The 19,283-nt window shown below is 43.4% G+C and overlaps 1 protein-coding gene across 26 annotated transcripts in view; it reads left to right on the plus strand.

The window, feature by feature from the left end:
* Positions 1-19,283, plus strand: part of SLC9A8 (solute carrier family 9 member A8) — a 75,950-nt gene that overhangs the window by 5,389 nt on the left and 51,278 nt on the right. For all 26 annotated transcript variants that reach the window (XR_014832522.1, XR_014832523.1, XR_014832533.1 and 23 more), the window contains one exon: positions 3,724-3,804. Coding sequence is in view for 4 of the 26 variants with exons in the window: in XM_085004214.1 (XP_084860340.1) it covers positions 3,724-3,804 (81 nt within the window). In the remaining 22 variants the exon portion in view is untranslated. The remainder of the gene's footprint in view (positions 1-3,723; positions 3,805-19,283) is intronic.

Genomic DNA, 19,283 nt, shown 5'->3' on the forward strand with positions numbered 1-19,283 from the left:
GTTCAGAGTTTGTTTTAGTGCAGGTGGGGTCCTGTAACTTGCCTTTTCATCTCATAGAACGTCTTGGAGGTCTTTCCGTGTTACTGCTTTTTTTATCAACCTCATTCTTTTTTTTTAAGAAAAAGAATGTGTATGTGGTTAAATAAACATAACATAAATTTTACCATTTTGAAGTGTATAATTTGGAATTTTCACTGTGGTGCAGTGGGTTAAGAATCTGACTGCAGCGGCTGAGGTTGCTTCGGAGACATGGCTTTGATCTTCAGCCCAGCATATTGGGTTAAAGCATCCAGCGTTACTGCAGCTGTGGTGTAGGTCACAGCTGCAGTTGGGATTCCATCCCTGGCCCAGGAACTTCCATATGCTGCTGGTGTGGCCATGAAATAAGTAAAGTCTACAATTCAGTGGCACTTCACACACTCACAGTGTTGGGCAACCATCACCATTTTCTAGTTCTAGAACTTTTGTATCACCCCGAAAGGAAATCTTAATTCCCGTTAAAAGCAGTCACTCCCCATTCTCCCTCCCCTCAGTGTTCTGCTGTCTCTAGGAACTGGCCTACCCAGAATATTTCCTGCAGGTGGAGCTGTACAGTATGTGGCGTTTTGTGTCTGGCTTCCCTCACTCTGCATGAAGTTTTCAAGTTTCATTTGTGTAGCACGTGTCAGAATTTCCCTTTTATGGGTGAATAATATACTCTGCTTTATGTTTATCCATTCCTCAGTTGAAGGGAATTGGGAATGTGTCCACCTTTGGGCTATTGTAAATAAGTGCTGCAGTCAACATTGTTGTACAGGTTTTTATGTGGGCGTATGCTTTTATTTCTCTTGGGTATGTACTTAGGAGTGGAATTGCTAGGTTAAATGGTTCCTCTGTGTGTACCTTTCTCAGGAACTGCCAGACTTTTCCACAGAGGCCACACCACTTTACAGTCCCACCAGCAATGCACGAGAGGTCCAGGTTCTCTACATCTTTGCCAACACTTGTCATTTTCTGTTTTGTTTTTTAAATTTTTATTTTGGGCTGTGCCTGTGCCACTCGGAAGTTTCCAGACCAGGGGTCTAATTGGAGTTGCAACTGCTGTCCTACAATCCTACACCACAGCCAAAGAAACACAGGATCTGAGCCGTGACTGTGACCTGTACCACAGCTCACTTCAATGCCGGATCCCTGACCTGCTGAGCGAAGGCAGGGTTCGAACCTGCGTCCTCATGGATACTAGTTGGGTTTGTAACCCCATGAGCCACAACGGGATCTCCCTGTTTTGTTTTTGATTATAGCAATTAGAACCATCCTAGTGAGGGGGAAGTTGGATCTCCCTGCAGTTTTGATTTGCATTTTTCTATGAATTAATGGTGATGAGCATCTTTTCATGGGCTTATTGGCCCTTTGCATATATTCTTTGAAGAAATGTCTATTTAACGTCTTTGCCCTTTTGAAAATTGTGTTGTCTTTTTGTTGTTGAGTTCTAAGAGTTCCTTATGTACTCTGGACCTACACCCTCACCAGACATACGATTTACAAATCTTTTCTCCAGTTTTGTGGGTTGTCTTCGCAGAGCTTTTGCATGGCTGGAGATCATTCCCTGGCATTGATCAGCTCCCTGGTAGCTCTGGTTGACAACCAGTTTTTTCTTTTGTTCCCTTTTTTTTTTTTGGTTTTTAGGGCCACACTCCTGGCATATGGAAGTTCCCGGGCTAGGGGTCGAATTGGAGCTACAGCTGCTGGCTGTGCCACAACCACAGTAGCACAGGATCCGAGCCTCGTTCTGTGACCTAGGCCACAGCCCACGGCAACGCCGGATCGTTGACCCACTGAGTAAGGCCAGGGATTGAACCTGCATCCTCAAGGATCCACGTTGGGTTGTTAACTGCCAGGCCACGAAGGGAACTCCTTCACTTTTGTTCTTAAAGCTGCAAATCCTTGTTTGATTTATGAGAACCAGCTTTACATTTTTTCATCCGCCTTGGTGCAGAGAAAGAGCAGAAACTGATTCAACACCCTGGATCTATTTTCTGTCTAATTGTGTGCTCACATGCCTGCCTTTTTAGACAGTAGACGTGTTCATTGGTCATGTGTTGTGCTCATGCACTGGAACTTTTTTCTTGCTCTTAGTATTTAATGTAGGCTTTTTCTAACTAGGCTAAATATTTATAATAACACCACAGATTGATAGTTTAAAGCACAGAATGAAAGGAGGACAAAATTTCTATATTTACAACTGTTTCCTTTCTCTGGCCACCTGGTGCTTTTTGGTGGGACTAAAGATAATCAAATTTGTCAGGGTGGCCTCTGAGGGTGGCCGGTTAACAGCCATGTGCATTGTTTAAACATTTCCCTTTACCAAAAAAAGCCACACATTTATATCGAGGACTGTCAGGATAATACTTTGATTGAGGAGATGGCACACCTCCTCGGTGTCCAAGAAAGAAAAAAGAATTGCAGGCTACATTTGGGCCTTGAAGCCTTGATGTTACATTTAGGAGTTATTTGTGTGAAAGTTTGCTTTTTGTGGTCCAGAAATACTTAAATTCCTTTCAAATAGTTTTACATCTTTTTGTTTCTTTTCTTTCATGACAACACCCCTGTGAGGAGAGTCAGACATTGTTCTTCTTTTACTGGTTGAGGCCTGGAGGTCCCCCGGGAGAGAGGTGGTGGGTGCCTGTTGGTTAAGGGCACAGGGTTGGACTCAAGCTCAACTCTGCAGCGCCTTGCAGCAATGTGACCTCTCTAGCTTCAGTTTTTTCATCTTTAATCAAAGGAGATAGTGGTGATTATAGCTCCTTCAGAGGGGGTGTCGAGGGTCAAATGTGACAGCGTTTGGGAAGTGCTCACAGTGCCTGCCTCATGGGAAGCCCTCAACCACTGCCCCTCCCCCTCATGTTTAGGTTTCTGATGTTCTTATCACCAAACCAGTTTTGACTTGGTCCTGTTTGTGAAACCCCCTCACTTCCTTCTGTGTTAAAAGATAACCAATCACATGGTGGCAAAATACTTCATGTCGGCATATTCTGTTGCAGTTATGTTTGCATAAAAGTGATTGATTTCATTGACTTCTTTCTCCCCTTTTAAAGTTTTGCAATTGATGATTACTTCCAAAAAGTTGAGAACCATTTTTGAGAATCAGGGAAGTTTGAGTCATTTTATTTATGTATGTATGTATGTATGTATGTATGTATGTATGTATGTATGTCTTTTTAGGGCCACACTTTTGGCACATGGAGGTTCCCAGCCTAGGGGTCTAATCGGAGCTGCAGCTGCCAGCCACAGCCACAGCCACAGCAACGCAGGATCCGAGCTGCAACTTTGACCTACAGTCACGGCAACACCAGATCGTTATCCCGCTGAGCGAGGCCAGGGATCAAACCTGCATCCTCACAGATACTAGTCAGATTCGTTTCCGCCGAGCCACAACGGGAATTCCGGTTTGAGTAATTTTAAATGGTTGTTTCAGGTTTAACAGCTTAGAAGAGAGAGAGATGTCTCTTGCTCTTTCAGTAACTGGAAAACAAACTAGTTAAGGCATATAATGAAGTATGGATGACGTTCCCTGGTGACTTAGCGAGTGAAAAATCTGGCAACGTCACTGCTGTGGCTTGAGTCACTGCTGTGGCATGGGTTCAGTCCCTATCCTGGGAACTTATGCATGCCAGGGGCCCGGCCAAAAGAAACAAAAAACCAAAGTTGAGATGTTCTAACCATGCATTATTTTTTTCCCCACAGCTATCTGCATCATATTGGTGCATTTACTGATCCGATACAGATTGCATTTCTTGCCAGAGAGCGTTGCTGTTGTTTCCTTAGGTAAGTGCTTATTGGTGAGCCTGTGATAAAAGCAGTATCAATACCATATTTTGAGTGCCTCCAAAGTGCAGGGAACCACAAGAGATGTGGTATATATCTGAGCTCATTTCATCTTCACACAAGCTGCCAGAAGAGGGTTATGATCCCACTTTATCGGTGAGGACACTGGGGCTCAGAGAGGGGTGATGACCTCCTGCAGGTCACATGGAAGTCCCTCTATACAGCTGGAAAGCCCTTTCTCCTCCCAGAACTGCCCTCAGGGCACACATCCTAGGCTTTCATCAGTTTGCAATATTGTGGTTACTTTTGCTAGTTTCCACTTGCCCACCGATGATATTTAATTTTTCCTCATCACCGCTGCTTTATAAGTTGATTTTATATATATGATTGTGTATGCTTTATAAGTTAATTTTCTTTGCCTTATAGATCTGGTTTAGTATATTCAGTAATTCCTTCCCAATATGGCAGTGGTTTCGGTTAGCTTTGGAAAGGGGCATTCATGTTCATTCTAAGGTCTGCTACTAGGCTGTGCTGACACTCAACTAAGGCAAGTAATTGATACTTCAGAATCACTGAATTTTACAGTGGGAACAGACTTTCACTTTATGGTTTAGGACTGAGAAATGGCTCACTTTAATGTCAATCATATCTAGAGTCTTCAGAGAGCATTCCCCTCTACCTCACTTCTGTTTCCCTCTTTTGTTTCCTGTGGCAATTAACTGTTAACATAATTAGCCTCTGTTTAGCGTGTGTGGATCAGTGTAATAACATGTGAGCTCACTTGCAAGTTCATTGAAGTGGTTAACAAAGGAAGAAGCAGGGATCTATTCTCAGTAAGTATTAAATCAAGACAAAAATGTGGGTGGGGATACTTAATAGGGTTTTACTAAGATCAGCCAAAGCTTTCATCAGCTTGTTATATTATAGTTACTTTTACTAGTTTCCACTTGCCTACTGATGCTGTTTAATTTGCCCTTATCACCACTGGTGCTTTGTATAATTTTCTTTTCCTTGGATCTGGTTTGGTATATTTAATAATCCATTCCCAGTATAGCACTGGTTTAGGTTAGCTTTGGAAATGAACATTCAGACTCTGTTCTTTCTCCTTCCCCTGTCAATACCAGCATTCCTACTCCTCTGGTTCAACCCCTCCTGTATTTTCCCTGGACTTCACGGTACTACTAAGGATGTTAATAGTTTTGTGGTCAACTTACATAGTTTCTTAAAAATAAGAACTATAGTTTCTTTTTATTATTATTATTATTATTATTTGCTTTTTAGGGCCGCACCCACAGCACATGGAGGTTCCCAGGCTAGGAGTCAAATCGGAGCTGCAGCTGCCGGCCTGCGCCACAGCCACAGCAATGCCAGATCCAAGCTATGTCTGCAACCTACACCACAGCTCACGGCAACGGCCGATCCTTAACCCACCACAAGAGGCCAGGGATCGAACCTGCATCTTTATGAATCCTACTTGGGTTCATTAACCACTGAGCCATGAAGAGAACTCCAAGTTTCTCTCCATTTCTCAACAGTGCCTCCTTTTGTCTTGGCTTCCCTCTCAGGCAGGCTCTCTTCACCTGCTAAGCCTTGACAGCTTCAGGCTAACTTTCCTTAGCCTGGAGAGGTGGCCTCCTCTTCTCCCTGGTTCCACCAGAAGTTGTAGGATGAACTCTGACCAAATGGCCACCCCAGAACTGGACATGGAGTGCAGTGATGCTGGGAGTCAGCCAAGGCTCTCCATCCACAAGGTTTACTTCTTCGATGATGCTGTGCAAATAACCAGCCTCTTCAGCCAGGTCTTGGGAGGGGTGATGGCAAGTAAGTCTGGGAGTTCTTGTCATGACTCAGTGGTAGTGAAGCCGAGTAGTATCCATGAGGATGTGGGTTCGATCCCTGGCCTCACTCAGTGGGTTAAGGATCCAGCGTTACCGTGAGGTGTAGGCCAAAGAGGCAGCTCAGATCTGATCTTGCTGTGGCTGTGGTATAGGCCAGCAGTTGAAGCCCCCCGTTCAACCCTAGCCTGGGAACTTCCGTATGCTGCAGGTGTGGCTCTAAAAAGCAAAAAAAAAAAAAAAAAAAAAAAGAAGAAGAAGAAAAGATAAAAGAAAGTAAGTCTGACTTTCAGTACTTATCTGCTAACTCAGGTGACTGGAATGCTAAGAGCATTTCTAGGCAGAGTGCTAGGGTCTAGAAAGTATTTTTTATTAGAGGACATTTGATTGGAATGTAGAAATGCTGACAAAGCTATAAAATAGTTATGTATTTTATAAAGCCATGTAAATTGAAGGAAAACTTTTTTTCCTACTGGAGCAAAGTGTACTAAAATGTTGAGATATCCACCATTTCAAGAATTTCCAACTTTTGTGCCAAAAAAGAATTTAGATGAAGCTGCCAGAGAAATTGGGGTTTCATTCTTTCAGGGTTAAGTTTTCCTCCCCTACTTCTTCTGGCCAGAGGTTACTTATAAGTCTGCAGTCATTTAGAGATAGCATTGGCCTTTTGTTTTATGTAGTTAAGTGTTCAGAATTCCTAAGAAATTGTTGATGAAGAAAAGGGTTGTCTTACATGCTAAAAACACATTTCTGTCCTTCTATTTTATTGTATTTTCAAATGATGCTTAAGACTTTTTTCATCCTTTATAAAAACCTAGCATCAACATGAAGTTCTAAAGATATTTCTTTGGCCCTTGTTCAGAGCTTTCAAATACTTGCTATACTTAGGGAATTCAGTAGTTTGGGCTTTTTTTTTTTTTCAATAGAAATTTTTTTTGCACACTTAAAAAATAGATGTACAGAAAAAGAAAAAAATCCTTTTCTTGGACAACCAGCTGTTTTTATCATGCCTCATTCTCTTCCAAACCATGTGTAGACATACACATAGTGCTTAGATGGCTGGACTTGGTTTATATCATTTTTATGTTCTTTACTTTTATTGTTCTTTCCATGTATTAGTGAAGTTTACATAATTATTTTTATTAGCCATGTAGTGATGAGTCACTATTGTTATATATTTTGGCTGAAATTTATAAGGAATGAAAATGAAATAACTGTACTGCTCACTGTTGTATATATAGCAAAACAGGAAATAGAGGTTTTCTAGTCCTACTTTATTGCAAATCGAGGAAAGGCCAGAATGGGGTTAAGAACGGAAATTTGACTATCAAATGCCAAAGTTTAGCCTGAATACTGTTGATGGTTAGAGAAACCATGTTTTAACTTATAACTAGATTTATTTGTTTGTTTTGTTTTTGTCTTTTCTAGGGCCAAACTCGCAGCATATGGATGTTCCCAGGCTAGGGGTCTAATCAGAGCTGTAGCTGCTGGCCTACACAACAACCATAGCAATGCCAGATCCGAGCTGTGTCTTTGACCTACACCACAGCTCACAGCAATGCCAGATCTTTAACCCACTGAGCAAGGCCAGGGATCGAACTTGCAACCTCATGGTTCCTAGTTGGATTCGTTAACTACTGAGCCACGACAGGAACTCCCATTAACTTATAACTACATTTGATCAGAGTAAATAGGAATACGCAAATGTCACAACCTTCTTAACTATGTTTTGCTTTTAGTTATATTAACTCCTTGTTTTGACCAAAGAGTTGTAAAATTTTTTTGTCTGTTTTTTTTTTTGTTTTTTTTTGTTTTTTTTTTTTAAGGGCCACCCCTGTGGCATTTGGAGGTTCTCAAGCTGGGGTCAAATTGGAGCTGTAGCTGCCGGCCTACGCCACAGCCACAGCAATGCCAGATCCAAGCCACATCTGCGACCTACACCACAGCTCACAGCAACGCCAGATCTTTAACCCACTGAGCAAGGCCAGGGGTTGAACCTGAACCCTCATGGATACTAGCCAGATTCCTTTCTGCTGAACCATGACGGGAACTCTGTGTTTTTTTTTCTTTTTTTTTTTTAAGAATAGTGTTCTTGGAGTTCCCGTTGATGCACAGTGGTTAACGAATCTGACTAGAAACCATGAGGTTTCAGGTTCGATCCATGGCCTTGCTCAGTGGGTTAAGGATCTGGCATTGCCATGAGCTGTGCTGTGGCTCGGATCCTGCATTGCTGTGACTCTGGCATAGGCTGGCGGCTATAGCTCCGATTAGACCCCTAGCCTAGGAACCTCCATATGCCACAGGAGCGGCTCAAGAAAAGGCAGAAAGACAAAAAAAAAAAAAAAGAATAGTGTTCTTTTTTTTTTCTTTTTTGGGCTGTACCTACAGCATGTGGAAGTTCCCAGGCCAAACCCGCACTGCAGCAATGACAATGCTGAATCCTTAACTCACTGAGCCACAAAGGAACTCTAAGAATAGTGTTCTTTTTTGTCAGCAGTGGGGTTTTTATTTGTTTATTTAATATAATGATTTAAATTTTTTTTCATTGTAGCTTTTTACAGTGTTCTCTCAGTTTGCTATCGTACAGCATGGTGACCCAGTTATACATCCATGTATAGATTCCTCAGTGGGGGTTTTGAGTGGAAGATGATGCAGATAATTACTGTTTCTGAGTTATTGACTAAAAGTAATTCTGGAAAAATCAGATTCTGTGATTATATTCTAACTGTACTTAAGTTCTAAAAAATGTTTGGTGTTTTTTTTAAAGAAAATTTCAAGGGAGAATCCTAACTGTAACTGTAACAGTTCTCATTAGTTTTTAGACTATGAGAGTCTAATGCTGATGCATCTTAAGATATCCCATAGTGGAGTTCCCATCGTGACTCAGTGGTTAACGAACCTGAATAGGAACCATGAGGTTGTGGGTTTGATCCCTGGCCTCACTCAGTGGGTTAAGGATCCGGCGTTGCCGTGAGCTGTGGTGTAGGGCACAGACGCGGCTTGGATCTGGCGTTGCTGTGGCTGTGGTGTAGGCTGGCGGCTACAGCTCCAATTCGACCCCTAGCCTGGGAACCTCCATATGCCATGGGTGTGGCCCTAAAAAAAAAAAAAAGAAAAAAAAAAAGATATCCCATGGTAACTCTCCCTGCATCTTGGGTGCTTTGATTTTTTTTGGTTTTTTTTTTTTGTTTGTTTTTAAGAGAGTAGAAACCAGCATTCATTTGTTGGCACTAGTATAGCTATCTTACTGGTAAAGGCCAAAATTGGTGTCAGATTGACAAAATGGTCACCTTAGACTCTAAGGATTTTCCAAGCTGTGGCATTCCAAGGAAGAGTGCTAGCACTTTTGAGCCTCTGTGTTTCTGGAAACATGCATCAGAGGTGACAATTTATTCTTGGAACAGATTGTTGCTCTTTTGCTGCCATTAGCTAAATGCATGCTCTGTGTGTAATAATGCGTGCTTTTGCCTGGAGTCTTGCTTTAACTCCTTGTTTTATGGTCATCTTCCTTTGGCTCAGCATTTTATCATCTTAAAGTTGTCTTTTTTTTTTTTTTTTTTTTTTTTGTATTTTTGGCTTTTTCTAGGGCCGCTTCCCATGGCATATGGAGGTTTCCAGGCTAGGGGTTGAATCGGAGCTGTAGCCGCCGGCCTTTGCCAGAGCCACAGCAATGCGGGATCTGAGCCCCATCTGCGACCTACGCCACAGCTCACGGCAACGCTGGATCCTTAACCCACTATGCAAGGCCAGGGATCGAACCCGCAATCTCATGGTTCCTAGTTAGATTCGTTAACCACTGCGCCACGATGGGAACTCCTAAAGTTGTCTTTTATACTTACATCTCCTAGATATGCCAGAATAGTGAGGTAGTCTAAATTTTACAAGAAGAAAGGTTGTTAAAGAATTGCATTCTGAAACTTGCTATATGTGGGCTGATTTCTTTAAATTTCAGTGGATTAGAAAGGAATAACATTCCACTGAAAAAGTAAGCTACTTTCTTTATTTATTTTTTTTAGGGCCGCACCTGTGGCACATGGAGGTTCCCAGGCTAGGGGTGTAATCGGAGCTACAGCTGCTGGCCTACACCACAGCCACAGCAATGTAGGAGCTGAGCCTTGTCTGCAACCTACACCACAGCTCATGGCAATGCCAGATCCTTAACCCACTGAGCAAGGCCAGGGATCAAACCCACATCCTCATGGATACTTGTCAGACTCGTTTCCGCTGTGCTGCAACGGGAACTCCAAATAAGCTACTTTAAAAACAAAATATATAAACAGCATTTCCCCAGAAAACAGACAGCTCTGAGGTCCTGATTCCCATCTTCCTGGCAGGTCTTCTATCTTTCAAAATACTATCTTTGGAGTATCTATTTTAGTATAGGTAGCAACATCAAGGACTGGAATTTCAGAATTACCTTATTATAGCATAAGTCATTCTAAAATTATAGCTGACAAAATGTGCTAACAATATTTTGAAGTATTTTCAAAGAAATCATTTGTGGTCAAAAACATATTACATAAGGAATTACGTTCCTTTCTGCCCCATCATGTCTCCTGGTGATCAGAGGCAGTCATCCCTGCCAGTGTGGCAGCCTGCTTCTAGGCCTGCTAGGGTGTTGACACAAAGAGCCCAGAGTAGCCGGGCAGCAGCCATTGTAACTCTGACTGTGTGAACCGTAGTGGAAATATCCCCTTATGGTAGCCAGACCCTTTCAGGCCACTGAGCCTAGAGTTTCAGGCTAAGGAAGTAGCAATCCCCCAAGTCAGAATCTTCACTCCGCAGTGAGTTCCTGGGGGTGATGTTAAGTGGTGTACCCGTCGTGTGCTGTACCTGGGCTTGCCTATTGGGGATGGACCAGCCTGTAGTGGCCATTGGTTTAAGGAGAATCCTGCATCCTGGAGTGGTGGTCCATTTCTCACAGGATGTCATATCCAAGCTGGTGCCTCTGCTCCATCTTCTTTTTTTTGTCTTTTTAGGGCCACACTCGGCATATGGATGTTCCCAGGCCGGGGGTCGAATCAGAGCTGAGGCTGCCAGCCTACACCACAGTCACAGCAATGCCAGATCTGAAGCCGCCTCTGTGACCTACACCACAGCTTGTGGCAACATTAGATCCTTAACCCACTGAGTGAGGCCAGGGATCAAACCGGCATCCTCATGGATACTATTCAGGCTCTTAACCCACTGAGCCACAATAGGAACTCCCTCATCTGTATCTTTAAGAGGACATTTACCACTTTGGCTGGCAGGCAGCTTCTGGATGGTATAGTATATGGTACCAGGATAGTTAAACACCCACTTCTGCACCTCCTTTGCCATAAAGGGAGTCTCTTGGTTTGCCAGGTTGTTATACAGTGTCCCACTTTGGTGGCTCAGACACTTATGGGCCCTCAGATGGTGGTGCTAGCAGAAGACATCCAGGCGAGCATACACATCAGTCTCAGAATGAGTCACTGCCCTTTCTAGAATGGAAGGTATCTGATGGAATCAAGTTATCGTCATGTAGCTGGTTGGTCTGGCGGGGGGTACATCAGGAGATGAGCCTTGGTCTCTGTGCCTCTCCAGTCCTACACCCAGCAGTGGCAGTAGCTAGAATGGCCTTGGGCCATAGGGCCCTGCATGGCTCCCCTCCCCGCTATAGCAGCTACTGTGTTGATGAGCCCATCACAGACACTGAAGTGGCCAATGTCAGGCTGGCTGAGTCATGTGTGAACAAGTCTGGGTTTTTTTCTCCTGTCAACTGATCATAAAGAGCTCCCAGTGAGGCCCGATGTAGGAGCTGAGCCGAGAGAGGTGTTGTAGTAGCAGTGGATGGCACGGAGGTCTGGGCCACGAGTAGAAGCTTACTGTGCCTTTTAGACCCGCACAGGCCTGATGGCTAATGGAACACCTTTGTCTTAAAATGGATTACTCCTGGGAGTTCCCGTCGTGGCTTAGTGGAAATGAATCTGACCAGGATCCATGAGGATGCAGGTTCCATCCGTGGTGTCTCTCCGTGAGTTAAGGATCTAGCATTGCTGTGAGTTATATAGGCCAGTTGTATAGGTCCAATTTGACCTCTAGCTGGGAACCTCCATATGCTGCCAGTGCGGCCCTAAAAAGATAAAAAAAAAGGAATGCTCCTGGGCCCACCTGATCTTACAACTTGGTAGTTATGGCAGCCCAGCTTATGAAGGATGATTCTGGCCACCACGGCACTTGATGTCCCCTGCTTAGATACTCTGTCTCTACCAGGGCCCAAGAACATGCCAGGAGCTGATTGTTTGTTTTTTTTCTCAAAAGTGTTTTGAATGGTACTTGGTTCTCTTCTGAAAATGGCATGACCTTGCTCCAGAACCCTAGGGATCTATGCTGCGTGACCCTCCTTTTAGGGCCTGCCAGCCTCCCTTTCTACCCACAGATCCTTCTAGTATCAGGGGTCTGCCAGGTGGTATGGCACAAGCAGCAGAGCAGCTGGAACTGCAGCTGGCCTTTCCTCTGGGCCTCATCAAAACCATCAGCCTCTCAAAAGCCAATAACTGGACTGAAGTAGCTCCTCATGTGTGCAGTATATTGCCTCCAAAAGCTGGAGGCCTCCAGCTTCTTTATGAGGGTAGAAGGAACAGACCTTGGAGTTAAGGATCCGGTGTTGCCGTGAGCTGTGGTGTAAGTCGCAGACGCGGCTTGGATCCCGAGTTGCTGTGGCTGTGGGGTAGGCCGCCAGCTGTAGCTCTGATTGGACCCCTAGCCTGGGAACGTCCATATACTGCGGGTGCAGCCCTAAAAAGACAAAAAGACCAAAAAAAAAAAAAAAAAAAGGAGCAGATCTTGTCCTTTGCTTGGAGGGAGGGAATGTCTTGACATGTCCAGACCGCTTGACCCCCTAAAAACTTCCCAAAGAGGCAGGCCCCTGAGACTTTCTGTCCTGGGAAGCATATGTGTCTTACCAAGACATCTGCTCACCTCTGCGTGCTTCTCACATCCTGTTAGCATGATGTCAGTAGTGGACCACTGTGTTGTCCTCTGGAATGTCCATATGTTCTGTGACCTGGGGACTGTATTATGACGGAAAGCAGGAGTTAACCTAAGGCGCTTGCTTCATCTGGGGCTTCTGTGTCATCTTGAAATAGCCTGGGGGCTCTGTATTCCAGCAGGGTGGTGGCCCACTTCTGCAGGCCTGGAAGGTCCAGGGGAACCCGAAGGTTAAAGGTGTTCGTGGGCTTCACCCCAGGCACCCCCATCCCCCATCCGAGTCCCACTTTTTACTATCAGGGCGCTGATAGGAGAAGGCATGCGAGATTTGTCTTCCTGAATTCAACTTTCTCTGAAGACCTGCCACCCTTGCAGCTAAGACCTGTGCCACAGGAGACGAGGGTCTGTTGAAATGCTGCCAGGGAGGCCCTCTGACTCTCCCCTTTTGCGCTAAATTGGTGATTGCTTGAACATTCCATTTTCTCTTTTCAGAGCATCAGTGGCGCTCAGCAGCTACCCCAGTTCCACTGCTCTTACAGTGATTGTTTCCCCCATAAGCTCTCTAAGACCAAAGGTGTTGCATGGGTCGCCTCCCCCACCAGTGTCCCAACACAGGCCACCACGAATGAAGTCCTAGCAGTGGCACGGCTACCCCCAGTGAGGGACTAGCAGTATTTTACCTCCAGTGCTGGGGTCCTTTTTGCCAGGCAGCTGCCGAGTGATCCAACCCCAGAATCCCATCCTGTGCTTGCTGTGAACGCTCCACTCCTGGAACCAGACCCTGAGACAGGGGTTTGGGGACATGTAATTTATTGAAGGGGGCTTTTCAGGAGTAAATCCATAAGGGAGAGAGGAAACTAGACTAGGGAAGGAGAAAGCCAAACAATGGGTGTGATAACAGCGTGAGCCTAGGAGGGCTCTGGGGCAGGACCCACAATGGAGCCTGTCTCCTCTTTAAGGCAAGGGGGGGGGGACTTCTTTAGCCCCACCAGTTAGTCCTTGGCTATGAGCTGGTGTAGCGCAGGCACAACTTGCATGAGGAGGAGGCTTTCTGCAGCTAAAGCCAGTTTTCTGGAGAAAGGGACAGCTGTGAGCCCTGAGCTCACATAGATGGGGCCAGTGAAGGGGACTGGGTGAGCCTCACAGTGTCTCCCACAGAAGGCAGCTGGTAAGCTCTTTACAGAATTAAAAATGTCTGTTCCCCTGACCTGGCAGTTCTCTTTTAGTTTTGCCTATGGCTGCCCTTACCCAGGTGGAATGATGTACTTACACGGGGATGGCAGTGATAGCAGAAGCCTGGAAAACACCTGAGCACCTGTTACTAGGGGCCAGCTGTTGGATGGTACATCACTGCAGTGAAGTACACTGCAGCCGTTAACAAAACACAAGGTGTGGGGAAGCTCTTTCTGTGTTGATAGGAAGTAGTTTGTGAGAGGTAGTGGTGAGTTAAAAGAAAAAGATCACAATAGTGTAAATACTGTACTACCATTTGTCTTAGAATTTATTTTATATGTTCATACATATGCGTGTATGTGATTTTAAATATACAAACACTTTCAGCAGAAATGTATATTATAGGAGTTCCTGCTGTAGTGCAGCCCAGTGCAGTGGGTTAAAGGATCCAGTGTTGCCAAAGCTGCAGCATAGGCCACTACTGTGGCTCGGATCCAATCCCTGGCCTGGGAACCTCCATATGCTGTGGGTATGGCCATAAAAAATCTTTTTAAAAGAAAGAAATGTATATTATAATTGTGACACTGGTAACACCACTGCCCTCTGGGAAGGAAAAAAGGAAACAAGGGTGGGAGAGAGATTTAAGTTTTTACTGTATACTCTCTTGTGCCTTTTAAATTTTGTATCTTGGGCATCTGTTACATAATCAAGTAAAAAATAAAGTAATTCATTTTTAAAACAATTCTGGACCTGCTATTTACTAGCTTGGTGATGCTGGTCCTTAGCCTCTGTTTCCTTATCTGTAAAATATAGGTTACAGTGCCTTCGCTTCATAGGACTGCAGATATTAAACAGGGTAATGCATAGAAATCACTTAGTATAATGCCTACTAAGTAATCAGTAGCTGTTAGCTGCTGCTGTTATTATCATCTATATTATTATGGTTTATTACCTTGTGGGGTGATTGCAAGAATGAGCTTAAATAATGTTTATTGTATACCTTAGCACAATGCCTTGCCCCACAAAATGTGTGTTTCTTTTTAACACAGTGCGAATAAATGTGTGTGTGTGTGTGTGTGTGTGTGTGTATATATATATATATATATATATATATATATATATATATATATATATATGGGGGGGACTAGGATCCTGTTCTACATACTATTTTGTAACCTAATTGTTATGCTTAATAACATTTTCAGCATTTTCCTACAATGTTCATTTTCAGGAACACTCACATTTTATAGCGGTAATGATAGACCAGCAGTGCACTCTGGGAGGAAGGTGTTAGCAGTTCATAGCAGCAGTGCAGGTGGGCTCCAGCAGTGCAGTCTCCCTGCGTCTCAGCATCAAGAGATGTAGAATGTACTGGGAGCCAGCAGTCTACTGTCACTTACTGGCCCTGAGCTGTCAGAAAAGCTGTGTAAACTCTCTGAGCCTTCCTACCTGGAGCATTCTCTCAAGGAGTGAAAATAATTTAAAGTGACAAATCCTGGGAGAAGGGGCTCAACAAAAAATTATGAATTGCTCACAATGTTTTGAATTAATCCAGTGGTATCCATTAATGAGGTATATGCAAAAGATCTGTAGGGGACAGAAGGAAATATTAGAGCTTACGTTTCTGTTTAATTTGAATTTTTGCAATCTATATTTTATATATTGTTTTAAAATATATTGTTTAAAAAGTAACACCTTTTTATAATAAATAATAATTTGGGCGTTCCTGCTGTGGCGCTACAGGATCAGCAGCATCTGCAATGCCAGAATGCAGATTCGATCCCTGGCTCAGCACAGTGGGTTAATGGATCCCGTGTTGCCACAGCTTCGGCACAGGGCTGCAGCCTGGCCCCGGAACTCCATATGCCACAGGGCGGCCAAAAAAAGAAAAAAATATTGTAGCTCAAAGGTGCGTGCTCAAATTCGTTTTACTGATAGGAATATACAAAGGGAATATATTAGGGTATTATTTCTAGGGTGTCCAGTTGTGTGATATGAAGTACTTTCTTTTTTATAGTAGATTGATTTGATCTAACTTTGAACCTCAGTCTCGACAGGTAAAGGTGTAGTTTGCCAATTTAATATTGCATCGTAGTTCAGTCCTAGGACATTTCAAAAGGACTACTTAATAATAATAGTGCTAGACGTAATAATATTACATTGTATTTTATGGAGTTTTCCAGTGCCTCATAAATAATATAGAAACAAGCTTAGGCAATAGAATAATCACCGATTCTCACATATAACTGCTTCATGTGTCATAACAAAAGCATTAATCCTGGAGTTCTGTGCTGCAGCAGATTAAGGATCCCATGTTGTCACTGTAGCTGCTCAGGTTGCTGCTGTGGTATGGGTTCAGTCCTTGGCCCAGGAACTTCTGCATGCCACAGGCATGGCCAAAAAAAATTAAAAAGTGAAAACAAAACCTGAAATCGTGAAAGAAGTTCCCATTTCCCTAGTAATCAGGAATGACTACTGAATGCAGATTGACTGTAAATGCAAATTGAAACCTTAACATTCAACTTCTTGCCCATCATGTTGGCAGAAGTGTTAAAGTCTGCTGATTTTCTAGGATTGGTGAGGATGCTTTCTTTGGTGCAGTGGTTTAAATTGGCACAGCCACTTTAGGACAATTTCAGAGATAAAAATGCTCATGCCATTGTCTCTGCATCTGCCCTAGGGAAATATTCTTACACAAAGAGGCGTGTACTAGCCTGTTCCCTGCAGCTGTTGGCAGCAAACAGTTGGAGACAGCCATCTTTGGGGGAATGTTAAAAAAAAAAAAAATAGTGATTTTTTTTAAAAAGTTAAAATAGAGTTTATATACAATAAACTATAATTTTAAAGTGAACAGTTCCGTGCTTTTTAGTATATTCACAGGGTATGTGTATGAATATATATACGTATATATCTGAGTGTATATATGTATATATAGCCACAGAGTTGTGCAGCAATCACCACTATCAAATTCCAGAACATATTTATCACCTCCAAAAATACTCTTTACACATTAGCAGTTACTCCCCATTTTCTCCTTCCCCTTTTCCTGCAGCCACTAACTTCCCTCCTGTCTCTAGATTTGTCTGTTCTGGAAGCGTACCATCTGTGGCTTTGGGGAAGGGGCAGGGGGGTAATAACCATTTTATTGAGATTTAATTCATATACCATTACAGGTTACATTTTAAATGTACAATTCAGTGGTTTTAGTATATTCACAGAGTCGTGCAACCTTTAGCCATCACCCCCAAAACTTGCCTCCCCGAGCCCTGGGCAACCATTTCTGTCTCTATAGACTTGTGACTATCATGTAAATGGATCATAAAACTCGTCTTTTGCATCTGGCTTCTTTCACGTAGCATGTTAAGATTTATCCCATTGCATCATGTATTAGTACTTCATTCGTTTTTATTGCCGGGTGATATTCCATTGTGTAGAAAGTCCACATTTTGTTTATCCATGCTCTTGGGTGGAATTGCTGGGTCATATGGTAACTGTTTTACTTTTCGAGGAATTGCCAAATTTTTCCATAGCAATTGGGCCATTTTACATTCCCACCAGCAATATATTAAGGGTTCCAATTTTTCTGTATCCTTGCCAACACTTGTTATTTTCCATTTTTTAAAAATTGTAGCCATCCTAGTGGATGTGAACTGGTATCTCATTGTGGTTTTGATTTACATTTCCCTAATGACTAATGATGAGCATCTTTTCTTGTGCTTTTGGGCCATTCATCTTATCCTCTTTGGAGAAATATCTACTTCTCATTAACCTGTAGCATCATTATGTTATGCTGTAGAGCTGTTAAAAAGGAATGAAGCAGGGAGTTCCTGTTGTGGCTCAGGGGTAACAAACCCAACTAGTATCCATGAGGATGTGGGTTTGATCCCTGGCATTGCTCAGTGGGTTAAGTATCCTGTGTTGCTGTGGCTGTGGCACAGGCCAGCAGCTGCAGCTTCAATTCGACTCCAGGCCTAGGAACTTCATATGTCTCAGATGTGGCCCTAAAAAGCAAAAAAAAAAAAAAAAGAAGAAGAAGGAATGAAGCAGATCTATATGTAGTAACCCCTGATCTTAACACCGAGCAAAATAGCAGGTTGTAGAAAGATGCACGATGGTAATATAAATTTTGTGTAAATACACACAGGTGTGCCATGTGTGTACATATACACACACCCTAGTACTGTATGGTTAATATAAATATGTAAGAGGATAGAGATGGGTCTAGTAGAATAGTGTCCAGACTTATCAGGATGGTTGGTTACCTTGGGGAGAACTAAGGTGGGAGTAGGGGTGGGATCTCATCAAAAGGGACCTTTGCTGGAATTCCCACTGTGACGCAATGGGGTTGGCAGCATCTCTGGAGCACTGGGATGCAGGTTCGATCCCCAGCCTGGCACAGTGGGTTAAGGATCCAGTGTTGCTGCAGCTTCGGCATAGGTTGCAACTGCAGCTCGGATCTGATCCTTGACAGCAAAAACAACAACAACAAAGGGAGCTTTGTCTTATTTATAACATTTTACAAAGTAGTCATGGACTATTTGGTTAATAAAAAATTGTATAAAGGCTCCCTAGGGGCTCAGTGGGTTAAGGATCCAGTGTTGTCACTGCTGTGGCACAGGTTCGATGCCTGGCCCAGGAACTTCTGCATGCTGCTGGTATGGCCACAAAAAGAAAAAGATCAGAAAAAAGAAGCAATTGGGGAACTCTAGAGAGGAGTTAGAATCAGGGCTTTCATGCCACGTGGCAAGAGAACGTGCAACTACTATGCTGAAAGCATGATCGTTGACTTCCTTTCTAGACCGGATCTAGTGTGTCTTTTTCCCTTTTCTCTTTATCAAAATAGTTTATTGTTGTTTTACTAATACATAACAATAAAAATAGTACAGAGGTTTATAAAGTTAAAATTATTTAGGTCCTCTCTTTACCTCAAGCGCCTCCTTCCCTGCAGCATTTAGTGTTAGTGCAGCTTCTTTTCCTAATAAATAACTTTTTTTTTAAGCCTTTTTTTTTTGCCACACCCACAGAAGTTCGTAGGCCAGGGATCGAACCCATATTACAGCAGTGACCCAGGCTGCTGTAGCAACAACACTGGCTCCTTAATCCACTATGCCTTCCAGCAGAACTTCCTTCTTAACAGACTTCACAGTACTTGTCTTTTCTCCTCACCCCACCCAATGAGATGTGTTTCTTTGCTTTCTGTGGTTGATGAGGAAAAGCCCCTTCCCCTGTAGGGAAAGGGAAGGCTTTGTCTTTAAGCAGGTGACTGTGGTGGTCAGCCTTGCTTTCTATCACCCCCTACCAGAGATTGTGGTTTTGTGGGTCTGGAGGGCTGCTCAGGTGTCTTTGTTTTATCAAAAGCTCCTGTGGTGATTCTCATGAGTCCACAGGGTTAAGAATCATTTATCTAGTGAGTACCAGAGCAGTTATAGATTGTACCCATGGTGCATCTTCAGGAATTATTTTTGGTAGGTTCTTTGTGAGAGAGTAATGAGCCTGTCAGCTCTGTGGAAACATGCC

The sequence above is a fragment of the Sus scrofa genome, chromosome 17 (assembly GCF_054392235.1).
Source record: "Sus scrofa isolate SSC_HxYL_T2T_F1_AM1 chromosome 17, Sscrofa_HxYL_maternal_Yorkshire_Landrace_v2.0, whole genome shotgun sequence".
Lineage (NCBI taxonomy): Eukaryota > Metazoa > Chordata > Mammalia > Artiodactyla > Suidae > Sus > Sus scrofa.